The 26,108-nt window shown below is 34.6% G+C and overlaps 1 protein-coding gene across 1 annotated transcript; it reads left to right on the top strand.

The window, feature by feature from the left end:
• Positions 1-4,606: 4,606 nt before the first annotated feature.
• Positions 4,607-24,796, top strand: CCDC112 (coiled-coil domain containing 112). The gene is made up of 10 exons (XM_008067299.1): positions 4,607-4,630; positions 6,023-6,144; positions 11,155-11,276; positions 14,389-14,478; positions 16,854-16,929; positions 17,372-17,762; positions 21,184-21,597; positions 22,935-23,030; positions 23,733-23,851; positions 24,068-24,796. The coding sequence occupies exons 1-10, from the start codon at positions 4,607-4,609 to the stop codon at positions 24,096-24,098; spliced, it is 1,485 nt and encodes a 494-aa protein (XP_008065490.1). The 3' UTR covers positions 24,099-24,796.
• The last annotated feature ends 1,312 nt before the right edge of the window (positions 24,797-26,108 follow it).

Raw genomic sequence — 26,108 nt, 5'->3', positions numbered from 1 at the left:
TAAAGACAATCAACAAAGTAGCAGTAGAAAGGGAATTTCTTCAACCTGATAGAGGCATCTATGAAATAACCTACAACTAACACTATACTTAATGATGACAAAAGATGGAAGGCTTTCCCTATAAGATCAGGAACAAGACAAGATTATCCATTCTTACCACTTTATTCACTGAAAACTCTAGCCAAGGCAGTTAGGCAAGAACAAACAGATAAAAACCATTCATATTGGGAAGAAAGAAGTAAAAATGATCTATATGCACAGATGATGTGATCTTATATATAAAAATTCCTAAGGACTTCACAAAGAACCTGTTAGAACTATTAAAGTTCAGCAAGATTACAGCATATAAGATCAATATACAAAAATCGATTGTATTTCTATACACTAGCAATGGACAATTCAAAAATAAAACAATTTCATAAAATTTCAAAAGAATTGCAAAAATTTATACTATAAGAATCCCAAACATTATTGGAAGAAATTAAAGGAGGCTGACATAAATGGGCATTTCACGTTAATGAATTTGAAGACAATTTTGTTAAGGTGGCACTACTTCTTAAATTTACTTACAGATTCAGTGCAATCCCTATGTTTAAAAAAAAACTCAGCTGCCTTTTTTGGGGGGCAGAAATATATATTCCATTTCTAAAATTCATATAGAAAATGCAAGGTACCCAAAATAGCTAAAACAGTCTTGAGAAAACAAAGTTAGAGGGTTTATGCTTCTTAATTTCAAAACTTACTTCAAACCTACGGTACTCAATTAGTGTGGTACTGGCATAAGGATAGACATATAGATCAATGGAAGTCCAGAAATAAACCTACATTTATGGGAAACTGATTTTCAAACAGGTGCCAAGACAATTCAATCAGGAAAGAATAGTCATTTCAACAAATGTTGTTTGGACAACTGGATGCCCCAAATTGAATTCACACCATCTATAGACAGTCTCTGATCTCAAAATGAATCAGAGACCTAAATGCAGGTTTAAATAACTCTTATGATATAAAACTCTGAGACTCATAGCATAAGTCTTCATGACCTTTGATCAGGCAGTGGTTTCTTCTATATGACACCTAGGTCACAAGCAGCCAAATATCAAGTAGATAAATTGAACTCCATCAAAATTACAACTTTTGTGCTTAAAAGAACATTATTAAGAAAGTAAAAAGATAAGTCAAAGAATGGGAGAAAGTACTTTCAAATATACATTGATAAAAGTTTAATATCTCAAATATATGTTAAAGGTCAGGCACAGTGGCTCATACCTGTAATCCCACCATTTTGGGAGGCCAAGGTGGGAGGACTGCATGAGCCCAGGAGTTCGAGACCAGCTTGGGCAACATAGTGAGACCTTGTCTCTACAAAAAATTAAGAAATTAGCTGAGCCTGCTGGCATGTGCCTGTAGTTCCCATTACACAGGAAGCTGAGGTGGAAGAATTGCCTGTGCTCAGGAGGTCGAGGCTGCAGTGAGACGTGATCATGCACTGCACTCCAGCTTGGGTGACAGGGTGAGACCCTGAATCAATCAATCATTCAATCAATAAAATATATGTTAAAAAAAAGTGATAGCAAACAATTTAAAGATCGAATTGGCTTTTATTTGTGATTCATGCATCGGGGCAGGATCCCATGCTATAAAATAAAATAAGAACTCCCCAGGGTGTGACAGAACAGTGAGTTTTGTGAGATAGAAACAAAAAAACTAGAAAAATCAGAGCTGGTCACCACAGTGTGCCTGTAGCCTCATCTATCAGGAGACTAAGGTAGGAGAATCGCCTGAACCCAGGAGTTGGAGTTCAACCTGGGCAACATAGGGCAACCCCATCTCTTAAAAAAGAAGAAGAAGAAGAAGAAGAGGGGGCAGAGGAGAAAGAAAGGAAAAAGGAGATTAGTTAGCGTCACCTTATTTCAGGTTAATTTTCTTAAGGGTTAAAGCAGAAAGGGCTTCCTTATTATACTGACTCAGGTTGACTGGACCTTTCTTGATTGCAATGACTCTTGCTTTCAGGAAAAACTGATCTGTTTGAGGAATCTACCTATTTCCTTAGAGTTTCAGTTTGGTTATGGGGCACTTAGCGTGAATGACTCCATTTTTATTTTATCTGACTCCATTTTTATTTTATTTTATTTTACCCCTCCCCGTAAAAATTGTTTAACATATGTTAGTAATCCTTACAATTCAACAATAAAAAGATATATATACTTTTAAAATTGGTGAGGATTTAAGTAGACATTCCTTAAAAGAAGTGGCCAATAAGCACATATAAAGATGCTAACATCATTAGTCATTTTGGAATAATCAAAACCACTGTAAGATATCACTTCACGCCCATTAAGGATGGCTATAATACAAAAGACAGACAATAACAAGTGTTGACAAAGGTTGGAGAAATTGGAACCCCTGCACATTGCTGGTAGGAATGTAAAATGGTTCAGCCACTGTGGAAAAGTTTGATAGTTCCTCAAAAAGTTAAAAACTTTTGTACTTCAAAGATATTATCAAGAAAGTGAAATGATAATTCAGAAGATGGGGGAAACATTTGTAAATCATATACCTAATAAGGGACTTATATCCAGATATACATATAAAAGATGCTTCCAACTTAACCAAAAAAGAGCAATTTTTTAAATGGGGAAGTAAAAATTTCCTTATGATCCAGAAATTCTGCTGCTGGGTATATACTCAAGATAATTGAAAACATATATTCACATTAAACCTTGTACACAAATATTCATAATAGCATTATTTATATTGACCAAATAGTGGAAACACCCCAGTTGTCCATCAGCTAATTACTGGTGAATTAGTAAACAAAAAGTGGTGAATTCATATAATGAACAATTATTCAGCCATGAGGAGTGAAATACAGATTCATGATACAACATGGATGAATCTTGAAAACATGCTGAGTGAAAGAAGCCAGACAGAAAAGGATACATATTGTGTGATCACATTTATATAAATTCTGCAGAATAGACAAGTTTGTAGAATCAGAAAGTAGATTAATGGTTGCTAGGAGGGTGGGGGAATGGTGAGTGACTGCTAAAGGTATGGGGCTTCTTTTTGGTGTAATGAAAATTCTGGAACTAGATAGGGGTGATGGTTGCATACTTGTGAATATACTCAAAACCACTGAATTTGTATACTTTAAACAGATACATTTTATGGTATGTGACTTATATCCCAACTTGAAAAATATTTTCTAGATATATTACTTTATTCTTGCTTGTCCCTAGACATTTAAAACCTTTTTTCCTTTTTTCTCATCTCCCACATCGCATTCTTGTTGTTCAGCAATTCCTCTTGGTTATAGCTCCAGAATATATTTTCTTTAACTTCCATCCCCTCAATAGTCCTGAATATTATCATTCCTTACCCGTATTGCTGTACCAGCTACTTCACTGATCCTCCTCCTTTCGGTCTTGCCTCATCTCACACCCCCCACTTCCCACTATTTTATTCTCCCAAGAATAGCCAGATAAGTTTTCTTAAAGAATGAAATGTGGCCGGGCTTGGTGGCTCAGCCTGTAATCCCAGCATTTTGGGAGGCCGAGGAGGGTGGATTGCTTGAGTCCACGTATTCGAGACCAGCCTGGGCAACTTGGCGAGACCAGGTCTCTACAATAAATCAAAAATTAGCTGGGCACAGTAGCACGTGCCTGTGGTTCTGGCTACTTGGAAGGCTGAGGCGGAAGGATTGCCGGACCCGGCAGGTCTACTTTGGGGTGGTCATGAGCATGTCGCAGCTCACCAGCCTGGGCACAGAGTAAGACTCCAACTCAAAAAAAAAAAAAAAGAATTAAATGTATCATGAAATCCCTTGCTCAAAACCCTTCTTTAAAATCCAGACCTCCTAAGCGACCTGAAATGTCTGTGACCTGGCAGGCTGCTAGCTCTCTATTTTCATCTCTTTCCAAGCTCCCCACCTTCACTAACTCTTACAAACCCTTACTAATTTCGTGTCTCAAGTGCACTTGCTCTGCTTGAACTAGGCAAAGTTTTTCCTGCCCTAGGACTTTTGCTGGACCCTCTGCCTGAAACACCCTTCCCTACTGCTCCCGTCATGTCTGGTTCCATTCTTCCTTAAAGTCATCTCCTCAAATAGACCTTCTATGGCCATTCTAACTGAAAGAGTGAACCTTTGCCCCGTTTTCTCCATCTCAGCACTGTTTCCATGAAGCACTTAATGCACTTGGTGGGGGTTTTGTTTGTGTTATTACTTGTTTATTCTTTTCTCTTTAACTCTGATTTCCCTCACTAAACTTTGAGGGTGGGGTCATATTATTGTGGCCCATCATTGTTTCCCTAGTGTATAATGTAGCCGGTGTCACATTCGCAGTGTTCAATATACTTCTTCAATGACCGACTGAGTGGATTAGATGAATTTGCAAATAGCCCCTGGACATTTGACATTTCTTACTCAATTTAACATTTTAAAGTGGATATTTCTTCTTCCACAAAATGTATTTTTAATCTAGTGCACCTTGCCTGTTACCAGAAGTCATGAGGGCAGTGCAGGGCAGGTGGGAGGTGACCGAGAGATGATGGGGATGCTGGAGTGAGGTCTAGGCAGCTGTGTCAATAGAGTCCTAACGAGGGGATGACTGAGAAGGAAAGGGAGAAGGTCTGTAAAGCCTGTACAGGTGTGGGGTAATGGAGGGTGAATGCCCTGCTCTCGAGGAGGGCCCCCCCATAGTGTGGATACCTCAACCTACACTGATGAGGGAAGAGAGAAATCACAGAATGTAATGTAGACTTGGGGTCAGCAGAAAATGGAAATACTGTAAAATACATGTAAATTTTCCAAACAGTACTGGTATCATAGTGAGCAAATCATTTTATGACATTTATTATTCTTTCCAGTGTACTCCCTTTCATTAAAAAACAAAAAATATGGCGATAGCTGTGATGCCCTCTCGTGGCTAGAGATAGGATTGCAGCATTACAGGTCTCAGACCTGGTGCTAAGCAAGAGGAAGAGAGGGATGGAGGTTGGAGCTTGGCTCTTAAGGTATCAGCCAGAGTTTTCTGGAATTATTCACCTAATGGTTACTGTCTCCCTGTATACATTATATACTGGGATATATAAAACTGAGATTGATTCCAGCCCGTATCTGAGTTAAAGATAAAGCTGCATTTGTGTGTATTTGCGGTGATAGAGCTAGAGGAGACACACACACACACACACACACACACACACACACACACACACAGTTAATTCATTTTTAATTTACTTCTTTCACCAAAAAATTAAATACAGCAAATCCTTTTTTGAGATAAAGACTACCTTTTGTCAATCTGTTCACAGTATTTTCTGTTAGCACTATTTATCAAAGCGGTTTTTCCTGAATATAAAATTTCAAATATACAAAAGTACATTAATAAATTGAAGTTACCTTGCATCTCACTGGCCTGACTCATACCCCTGACCCAAAGAGTATTTTGTCTATAGACTGGTGTCCATTCTCTGGATGACTTTCTGTAGGTGAGGGGCTCACGCACATATTCACCGACACACAGAGGCTTCTCCAAAAGTGTAATCATAGTATTCAGCTTCTATGACAACTGTTCTTTTCCATTTAATATTCTCATTATTTTAAGTGTGTATTTGCATCTTATTAGGCTCTGTGGGTTTTGCATATTTTATTATTGTTCATGTATATATTGATTTGAACTCTCGTTGAAACAGCTACCAATCATTTTGTTACTGAGTATGTTTCACAAATCATGGATACTAACCTAGTATCTGAGATGTGGTTTGCAAATGTTTTCTCCCTTGTGTTAATACATTTTTAGCGGTTTGCAAATGTTTTCTCCCTTGTGTTAATACATTTTTAGCATTATTTTCATTAATAAAATGTTTTAAATTTCAGAAAAAAATTCAATAAGACTGACCCTAAAACTATCTTCCTAGAAACTCCACTATTGACATTTTATCTCTCTGAGAAAAAAATGCCTCATCATCTCTTACTATTTTTCATAATAAGTTTTTGTTGTTGTTGTTATTCTCTATACAGAATGATGGCTGTTTTAGTACTTCAGGTGGAATTCGTTCTTTTCAGCTTCAAAACTGGAAGCAGAAAGTTAGTAGGACTAAGAAGGCGGAATTCATACGCACAGCAGAAAAATTTAAAAATCAGTAAGTATAAGAATATGAACTTCAAATAACATTACTAGCCATTTTGTAATGGATGATATGTAATTAATTCTACTAATCCCACATTAAGTTACAAAATTCTAGTCACTAGCCTATCAAATATAATAAGAGAAGGGTGGGAGGTATGAAATGAACAAATGCTAATAGGCTATTTAATATAAAATTCATTGTAATTAGAGTTATTTTTAAATTATTTTTAACATTTTTAATCCACGTATTTTAAGGAAAACAGTGGTTTCTTTAGATTTTTGTATAGCAAATAACTGGTAGAGTATATTTTCACTTCACAACTATATTAAGCACTTGATAAATATTTTTGAGTGAGTTTTTTTAAAATATACAGATGAAAATGCCTTATAAATGATTAACATTATGTATTCAGATTGCTATTCTTCCTATTATATGAATGAGAATGTTGAGGATCAGAGAGGATAAATATTTTTCCATAGGTTACATGGTTAATAAATGGTTGATTTAGGGACTCTTTTAGGCTGGCTTCAGCCACACAGAAAGCCATTGTTCTTCTTACTAATCAGTGCTGTTCTTCGGTAAGCCTGCTTAAGTATATGGGTGGGCTATCACTAAGGAAAGCAACGGATAGTTTTAATGAAAAGTTTGTACTCCTGAGTTTTTGCTTTTTTGAAATGACCTTTTAATTGATCTTCCTCCCTTGGTTTCTGCCCCTCTCAGATCAATTCTGCACATAATAGAGGCTAATAGAGAACTTTCCATTTATTTAAAATTGTTAGTATCTCTGAATTTTTTTTTTATTTAAGCAACGAGTGGTATTTACTGAATGTTCAGTGTTAGCAGCAGCACCATGATATGATAAATATGAGGAATTGTTTTTAAAACTTAGAACTCAATGGCTGGACACAGTGGCTCATGCCTAAGATCCCAGCACTTTGGGAGGCTAAGAGGATTGCCTGAGCCCAGGATTTTAAGACCAGCCCAGGTAACATGGCAAAACTTTGTCTCTACAATAATTTTTAAAAATTATCTGGACATGGTGACGTATGCCTATAGTCCCAGCTACTTGGAAGGCTGGGGCAGAAGGGTTACCTGAGTCCCGCAGGTTGAGGCTGCAGTGAACCATTGGTTGTGCCACTGTACTGTAGCCTGGGTGACAGAGTGGGACTTTGACTCAAAAAAAAAAAAATATTAGAACTCAAGGCACCCTACATTTGAGGGCTTTATGAAAACAGTGCTTTCAAACACTTTACGAATCTGTGCTTTGAACTTACACAGAATCAATTTGCCAAATAACTCAAGAGAAGAGGAACCTATTGTAAGAAATGATCTCTTGACTAGAATAAGTGGCAGTTCTGTGTTTAGAAATTCTACCAATTAAAAAATGCACTGTTTAAATTCTGAAAAGTTATTCCACATTGTAGCTTTTGGAGAGTAAATTCTCACTGCATGTATATAATATTTGTGTCTTTCCCCCAGCTTTAATGAGGTATACTTGACAAATATTATATTTATTTAAGATTGTAATATTTGAATGGTATATATTTAAAGTCGTATATATTGTATATGTCACACACATACAATGTGATATTTGGATATATGTATACATTGTAAAATTATTACTACAGTCAAGCTAAAAATTAACATTTCCATCACCTCACATAGTTGTGTGTGTGTGTGTGTGTGTGTGTGTGTGTGTGTGTGTGTGTGTAGGATACTTAAGATCAACTCTCTTAGCATTTCCATTATGCTGAGTGAAATAAGCCAGGCACAGAAAGACAAACACCGTATGATCTTGTTTAATGGAATCTGAGAAAAGCTGAACTCAGAAACAGAGAGTAGATGGATGGTTACCAGGAATCTTGGGATGATTAGGATGTAGGTGTGGATAATGGGAATCTGTTGGTCAAAGGGTACAAGTTATACAAAGGATAAGTTCTAGAGACCTGATGTATAGCATAATGACTATAGTTAATAATAATGTATACTTGAAATTGCTATTAATTATATCTTTAATATCCGGAATTTGAGAAAAGGCATTTTTTAAATATTCCAGAATGTATTACTTTAGATAAAGTTAGACTCTAGGTTAGAGATTCTGGTTTATGCTTCTTTTTAGAGAGGGTAATGTCCATCAAATGGTTGATGTCTGTAGATGTAGCAAACCAATATATTTGTCATACAGTTCTGACAGGCTTTCTTTATCTGTTATAAGGCATTGGGAAAACTCATTGAAAAAGTATTAGAAAAGCTATTGGAAGAATGTTTCTATCCAGCAATTCTCATTGGACACAAAGAAAAAATACATTTTTAATATCATTTGGTTTTATTTTTAGAATAGGGAATATATTCACATGGCTCAAAAATCAAAAGGTACCAAAGGATACCCAGTGGAATATCTCACTTTCACCTTGACTGCAACCATCCAGTTCCCCTCCCAGATGAATACTAGTGTTAGTTTCATATGTATCCTTCCACAGATATTGTATGTGTTTATAAGGAAATAGAAATACATATTCAGATTTTTCCTTTTTATATAAGTGGTAGCATACTGTACACACTGCAGCCACTCTCCTTTTTTTCTTTTTTGATAAGAAGGAATTGTTGAGTCTTTTTCTTTTTTTTTTCCTGGTCAGACACAATAATGGCAATAATGGCCATAATCTCTAGAGATACATACAGAAGTATGTTTGGATAAAATTGCATAATGTAGTGGATTTACTTTAAAATACTTAAGCAAAGAAAGGATAGATGAATAGATGAAATAAGAGGTAAAAGTATTGAATCGGAGAATATGAGGGGCATATTATACTAGGAAGATCAATTTACCATTCTCTACTTTTGGATTATATCTAATATCTTCATGCAAAAACTTTGCTATAAAAAGAGTTATCACTAGTGCAGTTAATCACAGAAACTATAGGGGATTACCCAAAACATCAAGGCATGATGTTCTAAGAAAAACCCAAATCTAGATAGACAGTAACTTTCATTATTTAGAAGGACTGAGGGACCTTAAATGGTTGAAAGGTAGTAATCAAAACTTGTGATCAAGTACATACAGCCCTCCATGCTGTAGTTTGCTTAATTATCATTGTAGACATTATATAAGCCTCCTTGTTAAAGTCAAGTGTGTGTTGTTCTTTTTGAGACACCCATGTTCTCCTTTGAATGTGTTTCCTCTCTAAAATAAACTTCTCTTTAAACCGTAAAAAAAAAAAAAAAAGAGTTATCTTGGGGATCTTGCCCTGTCAGTACATAGAATGCAGTAGCATTCTAGTATGTGAATGTAATATGATTTATTTAACTTTCCCCATATTGATGGACACTTAGACTATATATAGTCTTTTGTTATAACAAACAGTGCTGCAATTAATTGCAGTATTCCCATAAGTCCACATTATTTTGCACATTTGTAAGTGCATAGTCAGGATAAATTCCCAGAAGAAAATGCTGAGTCAAAGATATATGAAGTTGCAAATGTGATAATATTGCTAAATTTTCCTCCATAGGCATTTTACAGTTTTACCAACAATGAATGAAAATCTGTTTCCTCAAAGTTTTATGAATATAATATATTATTTAAATATATTATTTGTGATTTTTTTGCCAGTCTGATAGGTTTACAGTGTTACTGTGGTATTTAATTTGCATTTCTCTTGGTGAGGTTGAGCGTCTTTTCATGTTTGGCAGTTTGTCTTCATTAGTACATTTTGAATGTCTTCATTGGTTAATATTTCTAATTCAGAAATAGCAACACATAACTTACTATTATAGCACATCCTGTGTCCACGGCAGCCATTTCTTTTTGATCATAGTAATTTTCCCCAGCCCCAACTGGATCCTAGATAGGCTTCCCAGTCCTCAACACAGGACTTCTGTAGCCACCCTCAATCATTAGAATTTCCATGTGTACTAAAATCTGTTGGACAATTCTATTCTACCCTTGCCTCCTTTCTCAAACAATATAAGCTTCCTAAACACATGTATTAAGATATAATCCCTTTTGTCTTTAGGGCAGCTCGCAATGACATGGGGCAGTCTCATCTGTTTACCCCATTGCACCTTATAAATATTAACTTTTTCTCTATGTGGCAAAGTGAAAAGGATTATGAAAATTTGCCTTAGACAATCATCTGTCAGGTTGTGTGAAATAAAGTCAATGGTTCATTAAATTCAAGATTAGTAGAGAAATATTCATGAGAATTTCCATCTTCTGGGAGAAAGAAAACAAGCATGGAGAAAATTAATTTCTTTGCTTAACCACAAAAGTTCCTTGATAGTATTTTGTTTTGTTTTGTTTTGCCTGAGGGTTCAAACTAGTAATTATAACTCCTTCCTGGTAGATGTACTAAATCCAAGTAGCAAAGATGAGATGAGAGAAACTTTGAAGTAAAAGTAGACAATATCCCTTAACTATGCTCAGTTTCCTATGTTTGTAGATTGTTTGCCTCTTCAAATTTTATTTTATTCATAATATTAATAACTTGGATTTCTATAGTACACTTGTACTGTCCAAAGATCCTCACATGTATTGTCTCAACAGCCCTCACATGTATTGTCTCAACAGCCCTACTGGGTAGTGTATAGATGTTATTCACATTTTAATGATGAGAACGTTCTCACTCAAAGAAATTAAACATGTTGTCTAAGGTTACAAAGTTAACAGTATCTACTGTTAAAAAAAGATGACCATTTCAGGCCCAGTGGGATTGAGTTGGAATTCATAGCCAAGGGCTTATGTATTTCAAAGCAAGTATATATCCACATTTTCTTAAGTTAATATTTTGTAATTTAAATAACAGTTCAAATTACAGTCGGCTTTAGTTGAACTGAACTCTTTTCTAACTATTATTTTGACTATTGTTTTGACTCCTTAACCTTATTAATCTAAGTAATTATATTTTTACTCCTTACATGAACTAATCCAAATATAAATACTGATTATTATGAGTGTCTTCATATTTTAAACTAAAAAATATATTTAAATCATATTTATGCCATTTGTTTCTTTTCCTAAAGAGTTGTCAACATAGAAAAAGATAAACGCAGCCATTTCTACAACCAAAAAAGTGACTTCCGAATTGAGCATAGTATGCTGGAAGAATTGGAAAATAAATTGATTAACAGCAGGAAAACGGAAAGTAAGTTGAGTTTATGGTGAACTAAAAACTGTTGAATGATATAAAGTTGTAGTTTTGCCCTGTGTTGTGTGTTTATGCATTGACCGTGTTATATTCTCTATCAAAATATTTTAGTTGGTAATAAGTTTGTCGTTTAGGGACATGTATTTATTCTTTTAGGTCACTATTAAGTCATCACACAGACTGGCTTGTTTTCTATGTATATGTCTTTCAGTTTAACAGGAAGGAGAGAATTTTGGCTTTTTTGGTTGACAAAACAGTAAATGTTATTACAATTTTATAAGATAAAAGCAGATTAATTCCTGGCCTATCTGATCTTAGCTCATCACCCTGCCATTGTTGACTGAGCTCTGGACTCAGTAAGCATCAACAGTTTCAAACCTATACTTAGTAGTTATTTATATAACTTTATAACACTTTATAGTGTTCAAGTCATATAATTGCATAAACCTGAGTTTTCTTATTCGATGCGAAAACCTATTATTTCTATGTCAGGAGAGCTGTCTTGTGCATCTGATGAGATAATATATAACAAAGTGCCTTGTATATTATACAGTGATTATGTTCTGTTGTTTGTTATGAATATTAAGCATTTTAACAGTGCACTAAATGTTAGCCTTAGAGAATTCTTTGAGAATACCTTGTTTCATTGTAGAGTTAGATTCTGTATGTTGTAAAATCCTTATGCTATAATAGAAAAAGTGACTTAGCATTGCTTAAAGGAAAAATTATGGTTGTCAACTAAACTTTATAATATATATTAAGACTTAGTGTGTAGAGATTATGATACTCTCTTATCACCAATTAAAATAAATTCCTGATGAATTTTTCTTCCAGCATATAAGATTACTTTTTTTTTTTTTTAAAGATTGCATTGTTTTGAAAAGTTATCCTTTGTCAGATAGTAGAAAGAATCATTCTCTGTCTTCTGTTGAAATAATAACAGGATCTAATATAAACACCAAATTTCCAGTTTTCTCTTCTTTTTGATTCGCAGAGAAATATAGACATTGCTGATTTAATATTTCTTAATTTCTCTCAGTTCCTTTGCAGACAGTTGGAGGCTGATGTTCAATCTCTTGGTCATGCTATTGAGTATCCCATTTTGTGCAATTTTAGGTCGCTCGATTTTCCCTTTACTAAGGCTGCTTTATTTTTACCTTATTTCCCTTTGTTCTACAGTTCTTTTCCTTTTTTTATATATATAAACAATATTTTTTATTATGATATTGTGGGGTACAGTTAAGGGTTAGGTGTACAAATATGCTTCATTCAGGCACCCTTGTTGATAAGAGGTGAGTTTTTTTTCCTTTTTTAAGTGATACTTTATGTTTGTCTCATCTAGGAAAGAAAATAATGCATCTTCTTAGTATAAAGATACTTACTATAAAGAAGTTTCCCCTTCATATGTATTATAGCTCAGAAGTAGTAAATACTGGCTAGGGATGGTGGGCCACACCTGTAATTCCAGTACTTTGGGAGGCCAAGACAGGAGGATTGCTTGAGACCGGGAGTTCAAGACCAACCTGGGCAACATAGTGAGACCTTATCTCTACCAAAAAAAAAAAAAAATTAAAATGAACTGAGTGTGCTAGTACATGTCTATAGTGTCAGCTGATCAGGACGCTGAGGCAGAAGGATTGCCTGGGCCCAGGAGGTCAAGGTTGCAGTGAGCTGTGAGATACCACTGCACTCCAGCCTGGGCAACAGAGTGTGACCCCAACTCAAAAAAAAAGTTAGTAAATACCTATTCCTTTCCTCAAATATCATGCTTTTTAGCTTGAATTAATGTCATATTGTAACTAAATGTTTTTTCTATATACAGAGTATCAGTTCCAAATGAATAAATAAAATGAAAAGACCACTTGCCCTGTAATGAAGGCAAAAATAAAACAACAAAAAAAACTTTCCTAATTACATAATTTTATTAGATAAATTTCTTGACCCAAAGTTCTAATAGTAAGATCCTACAAGATAAATTGAATAAAGTCTCTGCTTTTATGGCCCTCTTGAATCTTAATTTAAAAAAAACCACAGAACATGCAAAAGTACATGTACATATTTAGAGGCTTATTTTGGATAGTAACACTGGATATTTGGATATTAGCAGTAAACTTTTTTTTTTTTAAAAAGAATTGCTTTTAAGAACTTTTGGACAGAAGCTTTGTGCAGAAAAGGTACAAAAAAAAAAGGAAAAGGAGAGTGCATACAGTACCCAAAGATGATAATGATATTGCTGTTATGTGAATGTGAATATTTATGACATTAGCCTAATAATTTAAATAAGTATTAAATTAAGATTATTACCTTAGAAAAAATATCAAAGCAGCAGCCAGTCTTTCTGCTGCTGATAAAGACTTTGAGACCCTCAAAGACATTTTCAGCCTTTTATTATGGGCCTAACATTTTACTTCAGACAGGTCCTGTGGTTGAGCTTGGCAATCTGTGGCATAGATATCACTGAATTGTACCTCAGGTCTTCTCAGAATGGTGACTGATAATGGGTACCATCTGTCCCTTTCTTAGAGGATGTGGTTACATGAAATTAATTCTCAATTGTAAGTTTGTCAGTATTCATAGAATTAACTAATTAGACAGTTTTGTTTTGTTTTTTAAAGCATGATTTATTGAGAGGACAGAAAAATTCCCATAGTGAGAGGGGACCCGAAGGGGTTGCCCTGGTTAGACAGTTTTAATATTCCCACAATAGAGTTATAATTAAGTACTATTCCATAAATTATAACAAATTAAAAAGAAGAGAAATACTGATAAAGAACAAAACAGACTAAGATGAATGGCTAATTCATACATTTAAAACAATGTCCAAAACTCAGTCCCGACAGAGAAAGAAGAACACATTTCCTCAGCACAGGTTATAGTAAGATTTAACCCTCTGTGCTTTTACGTTTTGGAGGAAATTGAGAGATGCTTTATTTAGAGCAAGGGTACTTAATGGATTTACGTTGTTCTGACATAAGTAACTATCTTTTGTTTTTTATTTGTTCTTTGCTAACTTTTACTAAGTGTTTGTGATCAGTCTTAAGCATAGAATCCTAAATTGTAACCACATTTGTCACATAATTATTTTAAGGTACATACTTCTTCCTTACAGGAGCAAAAATCCAGCAACAGTTGGCCAAAATACATAACAATGTAAAGAAACTTCAGCATCAGTTAAAAGATGTGAAGCCTACACCTGATTGTAAGTAAATTTAAATGGTATAGTGTTTCTTACATGGTAGTATTTCCTATTTGGTATTAATGGAGCTAAACCCTACTTTATTGGTTAGAGCTTAATAAAGATACTTTGGAGAACTGTAATATTTGGCACTTATGTGTTTTTTTGTTTGTTTTGTTTTTACCTTTAAAGTGATATCAAATCCTTAAATTATAAGATAGTCAGAAGAGATACTTGTGTATTTATAGGATGTGGAATATGTTAACAGAAAGGTTCAAATTCAGCTAATTAAGAGGGGGGAAAGACTGATTTCCTGATTCCTAGCCCAGTGTTTTTCTCATCATTTGGTTTTTGAAATAATTGCATTTCAGGGGCATTTCCAATACATAAGGAATGGCTTAACTGGTTTGGAAAGTTTTTGGAAAAAAAAAAATTCTATCCTCGCAACATTCATTCCTGAAGGAGCAAAGCAATCAAATAAAGAGCTTAAGATGTATGGACTTAGAAATCAGACAGATGTTGGGTGAAACCCTTGATCTTTCACTTGTTAGTTATGTAATTTTAGGCAAGTTACTTGATCTCTCAGAGCTTTCATTTCCTCAGCTCTAAAATGGAGATAATCACAGAACCCATCTCATAGGGTCGTTGGGGGAGATAAAGTGAAACAATGTATATAAAGCACTTCTGCAATGCCTATACTAAGTACTTTGTTATTTATAAAGTTAATAAAGCAATGAAAATACTAGAAGAGAACGAGTTAATTTTTATAATATTATTTTAATAATGTTTTAATAATAATATTATATTTTATAGGAATGATAAATATCAGAAATGATATGGAAGAAATTAGACATATTTGACTACTTAAAAAAACACTTAGCCGGGCTCGGTGGCTCAGCCTGTAATCCCACGCCTTTGGGAGGCTGAGGTGAGTAGATTGCCTGAGCCCACGGGTTCGAGACCCGCCTGGGCAGTGAGACCTCATCTCTACAATAAATAAATAAAAAAATCAGCTGGGCGTGGTAGCGCATGCCTGTAATTCCGGCTACTGGGAAGGCTGAGGGGGAAGGATTGCCGGAACCCAGCAGGTGAGGCTGCGGTGGCCGGGAGCGGCCACTGCACTCCAGTCTGGGTGACAGAGTGAGACTCCAACTCAAAAACAAACAAACAAACAAAAAACACTTAAACCCATAAGCAAAGTTGAAAGATAAATTAGGAGAGTACATATTAGCTATATTTATGTAATGTTAAAAGATAATATAGAGAGTATCCATACTATATAAAGAGTGCCTATAGATTTACAAAGGTGAATAACCTAATAGAAAAAAATGGGCAAAGATTATAAAATACACACATTATAGCAAAAGAAATACAAAACACATTCATTTTTCAAAAGTTCAGAGTTATAAAGACTACAAAATGTCGATTATATTAGTGGTGATAAATGTTTGCCTCTCATTTTGGAAATGGTGAAGAGTACATGGGAAGGGGACCCTCAAGAAATGTAAGTTGGTAGAGTCTCTTTGAAGGACAATTTGACAAGGTAGCAATTTGAAAAGTGGGAATACTTTCTCATTTAGCATTTCAAGTTTTGTTAATTATTGTCTAAAAATATTTATTTGAGCATGCTGAGTTATATGTGCAGGGTTATTTATTATAGCATTGTGCATATTTAAAGGTTCATCAATTGGAGAATTTATTACAGGAATTAGGGTAGATTTATACAGTGAAATACCATATGTAACCATAAAAAGAATGAGGTAGTGCATGCAGATATATATGTATAGAAAGTTAACCATAACATTGCTCTTACCACATTTTGTTACACAAAAAACTGCAAGTCACAAAACAGTATGCTTAATATGAAACATTTTTTTGTAGAAAATAATACCAAATATTAACAATATGAATGCATAGGAAAGAAATCTGTCGTCAGAATTTTTTTTTTTTTTTTTTTTTGAGTTGAAGTCTCATTCCATTGCCCAGGCTGGAATGCAATGGCATGCTCACGGCTACCACAGTGTCGACCCGCTGGGCTCTGGCTATCCTTCCACCTCAGCCTTCCAAGTAGCCGGAACTACAGGCACACGCTACCATGCACAGCTAATTTTTTACTTATCATAGAGACGAGGTCTCGCTAAGTTGCCTGGGCTGGTCTTGAACCCATGAGCTCAGGCAATCCACTCATCTTGGCTTCCCAAAGTGCTAGGATTACAGGCTGAGCCACCAAGCCCAGCCCAGAAAATATTTTAATAATAACAGTTTACTTGTGAGCACAGTTTTCTTATTCCTTAGCCTAAGAAATGATTTAAATTAGGGAAACTTTCCACTTTTAAAAAAATATTCAACTCTTAGCTATACTGAAATATAACTTAAAATAATTTTCCATTGTTTTACAGTTGTTGAAAAGCTCAGAGAAATGATGGAAGAAATTGAAAATGCAATTAACACTTTTAAAGAAGAGCAGAGGTTGATGTATGTTTTAAATTAATTTTAATATAAAATTATTGACCTTTATTTTGTAATGACTCTGCACTAGGTTGTATACAAAACATTTATTTTTATGTATTTAATATGAATCTTACACAAAAGCCATATAATACCTCTCTTATTTTAGGGTTTAGATGGTTTTTTATATTTAAAGTAAATTTTAATTCACTTTCAAAGTAAATATTTAAAATAAATTTAGATCCCATAAAATACAGATCTATCAAATAAGAATCTATATACAATCCTTCAAATTAGAATTTGAAAGATTGTTTTTATCACTGAGAAAATTATTTTAAGGCTTAGATTGACAAATTTTAATAATGTTAAGTAGAGAAGATGATATAAAGAGTAATAGTTAAATTTGAAGAAAAATGAAGGGCTAATATGGATTGTATCTTGTTTTCAAACTTTATTTTTAAAATTTTAGATATGAAGAGCTTATTAAAGAAGAAAAAACAACTAATAATGAATTGAGTGCCATATCAAGAAAAATTGACACATGGGCTTTGGGTAATTCAGAAACAGAGAAAGCTTTTAAAGCAATCTCAAGCAAAGTTCCTGTAGACAAAATAACACCAAGTACCCTTCCAGAAGAAGTACTAGATTTTGAAAAATTCCTTCAGCAAACAGGAGGGCGACAGGGAGGCTGGGATGATTGTGATCACCAGAACTTTTTAAAGGTGAGAAACAAACATAAAGGGAAGCCAACTTTTATGGGAGAAGTTCTAGAACACCTTCCTGGAAGAACACAAGATGAAGTTCAACAGCATGAGAAATGGTATCAAAAATTTCTGGCTTTAGAAGAAAGAAAAAAAGAGGTAATAATAATTTTAATGGCTATTATTTTTTGCATGTTTCTATGTTCTGAGTACTGTACTAAACTCTTAACATCTGTCGTTAACTTTACAACAATCTCATGAAGTATGCTTATAGTTTTTTCCCCCATCTTATAGAAAATTAAACTGAGGCATTGAAAAATTAAGTAATTTTATCCTACTAATAGAACTACAGTTGGACTCCTCAAGGCCAAACACTTCTACCAAATAACACAATGGACCAGAAAACACTTCTACCAACAAATAGCATAGTGGACCAGAAAACTTCTGATTGTGGGCAAAATCCTGTGTCCACTTCCCAGAAGTGTAGGTTATTGACATCCACTTAGAGTTTGGAAAAAGTCATCTTACCAACAAAGGCCACATAATTAAATAGAAAATCAAGAGGCACTAAAAAAACAAAAACAACAACGAAAAAAACTTTGACTATTAAGCTCCTTGGAAATTTTTGAATTTCAACTTCATTGCTGTTTTTGAGACTCAAAACTTTGGCTACTCCAGGCGGGGTAGGCAGGGGAACCCTCTATCATAGCAAATACCTTAAAAGGTCCATTTTAACAAAAAATATTCTGGCTTTTGTTTAGATCAAGATTTCTCAACCTGGCACTACTGACATTTGGGGCTAGATCATTCTTTGTTGTGGGATGCTGTTCTGTGCATTTATAGGGTTGTGTTTTTTTTGAGTTGGAGTCTCACTCTATCGCCCAGACTGGAGTGCAGTGGCCGCTCTCGGCCACCGCAGCCTCGAAGTGCTGGGCTCCAGCAATCCATTAGAAGTATCTCTTGAGCCGGGCTCGGAGGCTCAGCCTGTAATCCCGTGCCTTTGGGAGGCTGAGGTGAGTGGACTGCCTGAGCCTGCGGGTTCGAGACCCACCTGGGCAGCGAGACCTCATCTCTACAATAAATCAAAAAATCAGCCAGGCGTGGTAGCGCATGCCTATAATTCCGGCTACTTGGAAGGCTGAGGCGGAAGGATCGCCGGAGCCCAGCAGGTCGAGGCTGCGGTGGCCGCCGGGAATGGCCTCTGCACTCCAGTCTAGGCGACAGAGTGAGACTCCAACTCAAAAAAAAAAAAAAGTATCTCTGGTCTCCAGACACTAGATGCTCATAATACCTCAATTGTGATTAGCAACAGTGTCTCCAGACATTGCCAAATGTCCACTAAGGGGGCAAAAGTTGCCACTGGTTGAGAACCATGGGTTTAGATACTAGGTCTGAGTCCTACTTCAGCTACGATGAACTTTAACTTGCTTGGGTTTAACTCGAAAGGAAAATGACATACCTAAGGAACATTAAATAAATATTGATTCCATGTTTATTCTAAAGTTTTAAGAAAGTAGCTGATTTTTATTGTTGTTGTCTTTGTTCTTCTCTAAAATAAGTTGAATGTTAGGGAGATTGACTTTTTGGGCTTAAGAAAAATTTTTGAATTATATGCCATTTTTAAAGACTCAGAATAACAAGGCATTAAGAATTATGTGAGCTTCCCCCCCAACACACACCCCACCCCAGTATATTGAAAACATGGAGTTTACAGAGAAGTCCCTAGACCAGCAAAATCAACATCACTTGGGACCTTGTTAGAACTCAGCCAGCCCCAATCCCAGACCTAATGGGGGGTAGAGCCCAGCAATCTGTGCTTTAACAAGTCCTCTAGAAATCTAGGTTATTCTGTTACAAGCTAAAGTATGAGAGCCACCACTCTAGGGAAAAGGAACAGACATAGTGCTTCTGATAATACAAGTAAACCACCCAGATTCTAACTTACTCTCCTTGTTCCCAACCACTCTGCTTCCTGCCCAACCACTCTGCTTCCTGCTTTGGGTGATTGATTTCACATAAAGGTGAGGTAGAAGGGGAAAATTTACTCACATTGTACATGTTGGAGGAAGAGAGGGAAGTTCAGGGGAAAATATAAGATTTTAGTTTTAAATCTACTGAGTTTAAGATGTTGAGTAGAACATTTACCATTTTTATCTCCCACTTCTTTTAATATATCCTGTGTTTTGCATAAATGAAGATACCACTTTCAAATATGCCCTAGATCTTCTTTCTTGAATGGCCTTGCTTATCTTATTTTCTTTTCCCTTCCTCTTCCAGCTTATCAGATCTGTCCAGATCAGATGTTGCCTCCCTCTTGCCACCCAAACATAAGTAGTTCCCCTTGGAATTTCACTAACACTTTGTTTTTACCCTTTGTATACCTTTCTATGATGTGCAAGGGCATGCCCAAATCTCACCTAGAACAGTGCTGCTCAGACTTGGTCCATGGGCTGTAATATTAGTTTGCAAACTGGAATATTAGTGCCTGACACACAGTGCTTACTGGTCTGCAATGAAATAAGGTTATTTTTATCAGAGTCAACTACCAAGTAAGCATAGTTTAGTTCAGTTGACTTTTTTACATAGAAAACTTTTTCATTAAAGGAAGCAGTGGATTGATTTACATTCTGACACAAATTCCTGTTATATTTGTGGACTGGTACTTTGAGTAGCACTGTACTAGTTGGCATTTGGTATTGTTTTAATTATCTATCATTCCTATCACATTACTTTATATATAGTATATACATATATCACAAGAATTAATTGAATGAATAAGTGACACACCATAAGGAAAGATGAAGAAATGATTTCCTGACTTGGGAGGAAAGTAATTCAGTGAATATGTCCTAAATGGCATAGAGAAGGTTACTAGAATTTTAAATCATCTTTATATACCCATATATAGTATTATTAAGCTACTTTATGGTTTTTTGTTGCTTTTTTTTAGTGTACTAATGAAGCACTGTGTGCCAGGTACCAACTCATTTAATCTTCACAACAACCCTGTGCAAGAATACTAACACTACTTTCCATTTTATAGATGAGCCAAATGAGGACAAGGAAGTTTAGTGATTCATCCAGGGTCATACCTAGTATTTGGCAAAGCCAGGATTTGGTCCCAAATAGTCTGACTTTGGAGCCCATGTTCTTAACCAACCCACTTTTAACTCCTTTTCTGATATTTGAACAGAGAAAGATCACCCAGAAAATATTCTTAGCCTAGAGAGAGAATCTGGAAGCAGAAGTGAGATGATTAGAGAAAAGGGACAGTGCCCGGGGAAAGCAAAAAAAAGCAGGTGGAGAGGAGGAGAATACTTCATGAGTTGTAATCTGTGTGAGCCCGGGGACTAACAGGGGAAGAGGAAGGCCAGAAGCATAACCCATTGTTCAGAGTTTCAAAAGGTAACAGTATTTGAAATGGAAAAAAAGTGCATTGGTTCAAAACAAAACAAAACTGAAAAATCTGAGTGTCCAGCAAACAATATTCTTTCTAGAAAGATAGAATTGAAGTTGTATTTAAAATACTTTTGGTTATTAAAAAACCTTTTTCTCTTGCTATCTGTTTTAAATCATTTAGTCAATTCAGAATTGGAAAACTAAAAAGCTGCAAAAAAAGGAGGAAATTTTCAAGCTAAAGGAAAAGGCAGATAATGTACCTATGTTTTTTCATAATAAACAAGAAGATAATCAAAAGCAAAAGGAGGAACAAAGAAAGAAACAGAAATTGGCAGTCGAAGCTTGGAAAAAACAGAAAAGTATAGAAATGTCAATGAAATATGCTTCCCAGTTAAAAGAAGAGGAAGAGAAAGAGAAAAAGCAGCATAAAGAGCGCCAACGCCAGTTTAAACTAAAATTACTACTAGAAAGTTATACCCAGCAAAAGAAAGAACAGGAAGAATTTTTGAGGCTTGAAAAGGAGATAAGGGAAAAGGCAGAAAAAGCAGAAAAAAGGAAAACTGCTGCTGATGAAATTTCCAGGTTTCAAGAAAGAGTGAGTAAATCAATTTCCTAAATAAAAATTAATGCTACATACACATAGAGGTAATACTTCCAGATTCCATTCAGCAAAAATTGAGTGCTGTGCATATGTTGAACCTGTGCATAGAATTAGTATACCAAAATGAGTAAGTCATGCTCCCTAATTTCTAGTGGGTTATAGTCTAATGGGAAAGATATATGTAAGTAGTTTTCGGTATAATGCAGTAATATATATAATGCAGTGTGGTGACTGGGGTATGAACAGAGGACTTTAGGAGACAGATATACAAGGAATAACACCACAGCTGTGAGTGTCAGAGAGAAGGTAATACTCGAGTATTGAAAGAGGAGGAAAGGTGAGATCCTTCCTAGCAGACGGAAGAGCATGAATAGCCGCTTGGAGGAGTCCAGTGTGGTTTGTAGGGAAACTGTAATCATGTCGATATTCTTAGGTCATCAAGGGGGAGATTGGAACCAGCAGATGATGAGACTAGAAAGGTAGCCACAGGCTCAATGTTTTATTTTCCCTGCCAAAAGTCTTCCCTGCCAGATCACCTTTGCCCCATATGTGATCTGTATTTGGTTATCTCCCCATCACAAGGTAGACTCTATGAGGGCAGAGGTGTTGTGTTTTTTGTTCATCCCTGCACTCTAGGGTCTGGTGCATTGTAGCTATTCAATGTATATTTAAAGGTTATTGCTGGGTGATCAGATTATAGGTGATTTTAAACAAATATATACAGGAAAAATTCTAATAAAGACAAAATGGAAAAATACTAAACAAGACTTGGAAGGACTTTATAAAGAAAAAGATTGCAAATGGATATGACTGTTACGAATTGTTATGAATGTCAAAATACATATGTAGCAGCAACATTCATAAAGCCAAATAAGGGAGTTACAAAGAAAAATAATAGAAATATACTGGTAGTAGAAATTTTAGTTCTTTCTTTTAGTTTATAAAAATCTTCCTAAATAACAAAAGATCCCATGCCTCCTCACTCCCCAAAAAGAAAAGCAGGTCACATAATAAAGACTTAGAAAAAGAAAACAGAAAATCTAAGATAATAAGAGAGATCTAAAACCAGGCATATCTACAGTATGAGTGAAAATGAGCTTAACTAGAAGCAAAGTTAGAAGAAAAGGAGGTTTACTTTGAACTTTAAAGTAAAATAAGACATACCTAAAAAAAAAAAGTGATACAGAAAGGATGTGCATGCGTTTATATTCAGAGAAAGAAAACTCTTAGCCTTTGTTGAGTATTGATAGTTAATTTTACTTGCAAACAACTAAGTTTTGAAACAAATTCTAGTTAATTTTACTTTCCTAATTTTTCTTTTTTTTTTTTAGGATTTACATAAACTTGAACTGAAAATTCTAGATAGACAGGCAAAAGAAGATGAAAAGGCAGAAAAACAAAGAAGACTGGCAAAATTAAAAGAAAAGGTACTCTGTGCTGAGATTATTTTTATTGTTATTATCCTAATTCCTTCATTTATAAGGATACTGACATCAAATCTGTTTTCTTTTTATAGCATCACCTTAAATTTCATACTTATTTGCAGACTAGAAAGCATAGCTCAATACAATGTAAGCAGCGACTGTTTGAATTCTACCATTTTGCATTTCAAGCACCTTTTCATTTTATCTTGTATTATTTCTCTCTCTTCCTATTCATCAGTTTTCATTCTTTCTATATGAACCTCTCTTTTAGATCTGTGGCAGCTGTGAACACTGCTTAATCTCACTGTTAACACTCAGAACTAAAGATGTTTGTGACCCTCGCGGATAAAGCAGAGTACTTACTTGTAGTTACTTATTCTAAATTTATTGTCTCACTATATCACTATTATACTTAGCTGTATTTATTACAGTTTTTTCATAATCGAAATAGAAAAAAAAGAAATAGAATAAAATAATAGAACTAGAAACAATAAACCAGATAACATTTTATAAATAGATTGATGTAGTCCAAATTTTATTTTATATGAGCCCAGTTAGGAATTTACTAAAGAGGTAATTAACAATTTTATGACCAGTTAGCTAGTATCAACTGTTTGAAAAAACTACTTTGTTTTACTAAGGATCTTACTTAGTATAGACTTAATTTGTATAAATTAACTGGCACTATTTTACTTCTGATTACAGGTTGAAAATAATGTTAATAGGGACCCCTCTAGGCTTTACAAACCTACCAAAGGTTGGGAAGAACGAACCAAAAAGATAGGACCGACAGGCTCTGGGCCACTTCTACATATCCCACATAGGTAAAAAAAAAAAAAAAGAGTTAAAAATGGGTGTTTACATAATAATAACTTAATATCTGCCTGTTTATATTTTATGTAATTTCTATGTGTATGTTATATTTTATAATAAAAAGTTGATAAAGCAAATCTGCATGCATTTTTTAAAGCTAACATTTAATCAGATAGGTTTTTATATTTCCTATATATTTATAATTGCTTTTCTCTTTTTCTCCTTAGGGCTATTCCAACCTGGAGACAAGGAATATAGACAAAAATATGAAATAATGAAACTGCTACTCAGTTGATGAGACTGTTAGCATATTCATTTATGCCAGGAGAGAGTAACTGACCATGTTTTTAAAATATCACTAGCCTAGTCAGATTGATTATTGTACTGTATGTGAATTGAGAGATATTAAGTTTTATGAGGTTTTGTCATTAGTATTTGCTGTTTGTACTAAGAGGGTATTTAATATATATGTTGGCCTGTTTTTGATGTAAAAATTATTAAAATAAGCGTATGTTACAAACATTTCATTTAAATACTCAAAAATATTTCAGACACTTTGTTTTTGTCATGGCATAGCAAAATAAATTGGAATAATCATAAAATGACATTTTTTAAGCCAAAATTTTATAGCTTTTATAACTTGAAGGTAAGTTAGCTTGAGTAACAAAAATGTAACATGATTTTTCTTTTAGAGTTATGAAGTAAGTTAGTACTTTTTCTAAGTTTAACAAATAGGTAGGCTGTCAGTTATTGTACTTTTATATGATAAATATTTTGTGTTTGTTTGGAGCATGCTTTGTTTTGTATAGAAAATATTTTAAAAACATGTCTCTTACCTCATATGCCCTATTAAATTGTATTATTGATGTAACTTTTTTTGGTTTCCTTCAGCAATTCCAATTTTTTTTCAGCCTTTCTGGACTTCATACATTTATAAAGTCTTTGTGTCTTTCACACCTTCTTGGCTCATGCAGCTTTCTTTTCTGCTTGTATTTGCCTGAAAATAGGACAATTATTTTCTAAAACATCATCTGAAATATGCTAGTTTTAAGAATACTATTATTTCCCTTGGTGGCATTTAAAGTGTTTTAAAATTGCTAGACTAATATGTTTAGTCAAAAGAGTTAATTTTAAAATTTCCAAACTTTTATACCTGAAAACACAGTATAATTCAACTTTTCATGTTATACAATCTTAGTTTCTAACTTTAATTAGTTCACATCTTTTAGGAAAGGCTCACATACATAAAAATATGAGAAACTTGTTTCCTATAACTTTTAGAGTATCTTTCATTGTAATTTGATGCACTTAGGTTAAAAGACTCAGAAATTTACTATCAATGGTGGTCAAAACCTTTTATTTCACAGTAGACGGCTTCCAAATTTTGGTAACTGAATTCTGATTTGTACAATTATTGGTGAAGAATGATAAAGGCTCACATACATAAAAATGTGAGAAACTTGTTTCCTATAACTTTTAGAGTATCTTTCATTGTAATTTGATGCACTTAGGTTAAAAGACTCAGAAATTTACTATCAATGGTGGTCAAAACCTTTTATTTCACAGTAGACGGCTTCCAAATTTTAGTAACTGAATTCTGATTTGTACAATTATTGGTGTAGAATGACAAAATTGACAAAATATCCTTAATCAGGAATGCCCATTTCATTTATGATACATGTTCTCTGTAACTTTTTAAAATGATTTAAAGCAGTTTAGAAATTAAATACAGCCAGGTGCGGTGGCTCACGCTGATAATTCCAGCACTTTGGGAGGCTGAGGTGAGAGGATTGCCCGAGCCCACAAGTTCAAGACCTCATCTCTACAATAAAAAAAAAAAAAAAAAAATTAGCCTGGCTTGGTGGTGCATGCCTGTAGTTCCAGCTACTTGGAAGGCTGAGGCAGATCACCCGAGCCCAGTAGGTCGAGGCTGCTATGACTGTGAGTGTGCCACTGCACTCCAGCCTGGGTGACAGAGTGAAACTCCAACTCAAAAATAAAAAGAGAGAGAAAAAGAAATTAAATACAGAACAAAACAAAGAAATTTTAAACAACTGAACAGCACAAGCTACAGAAAAGTAAATGTTCCTGATGTGCTGCTTTTTACATGTTGCTTTTTGTTGCACACAAATGCGGTTTTCAATTTCCTGCATCTAAGGTAAGCATTCTGGGTATACTGTTCTTCTTAAGCCTTTTTATTTTTTGCTTTGCTTTGCTTTGTTTTCTTTCTTTAATAAAGTATGGAAGTTCTGCTGAAGAAATCAGTCT

The sequence above is a fragment of the Carlito syrichta genome, unplaced genomic scaffold (genome assembly GCF_000164805.1).
Source record: "Carlito syrichta isolate Samal-C Ts95f unplaced genomic scaffold, Tarsius_syrichta-2.0.1 Scaffold309472, whole genome shotgun sequence".
Lineage (NCBI taxonomy): Eukaryota > Metazoa > Chordata > Mammalia > Primates > Tarsiidae > Carlito > Carlito syrichta.
The sequence above is the reverse complement of the archived record's forward strand: the minus strand, read 5'-3'. Positions and strand labels throughout refer to the sequence as shown.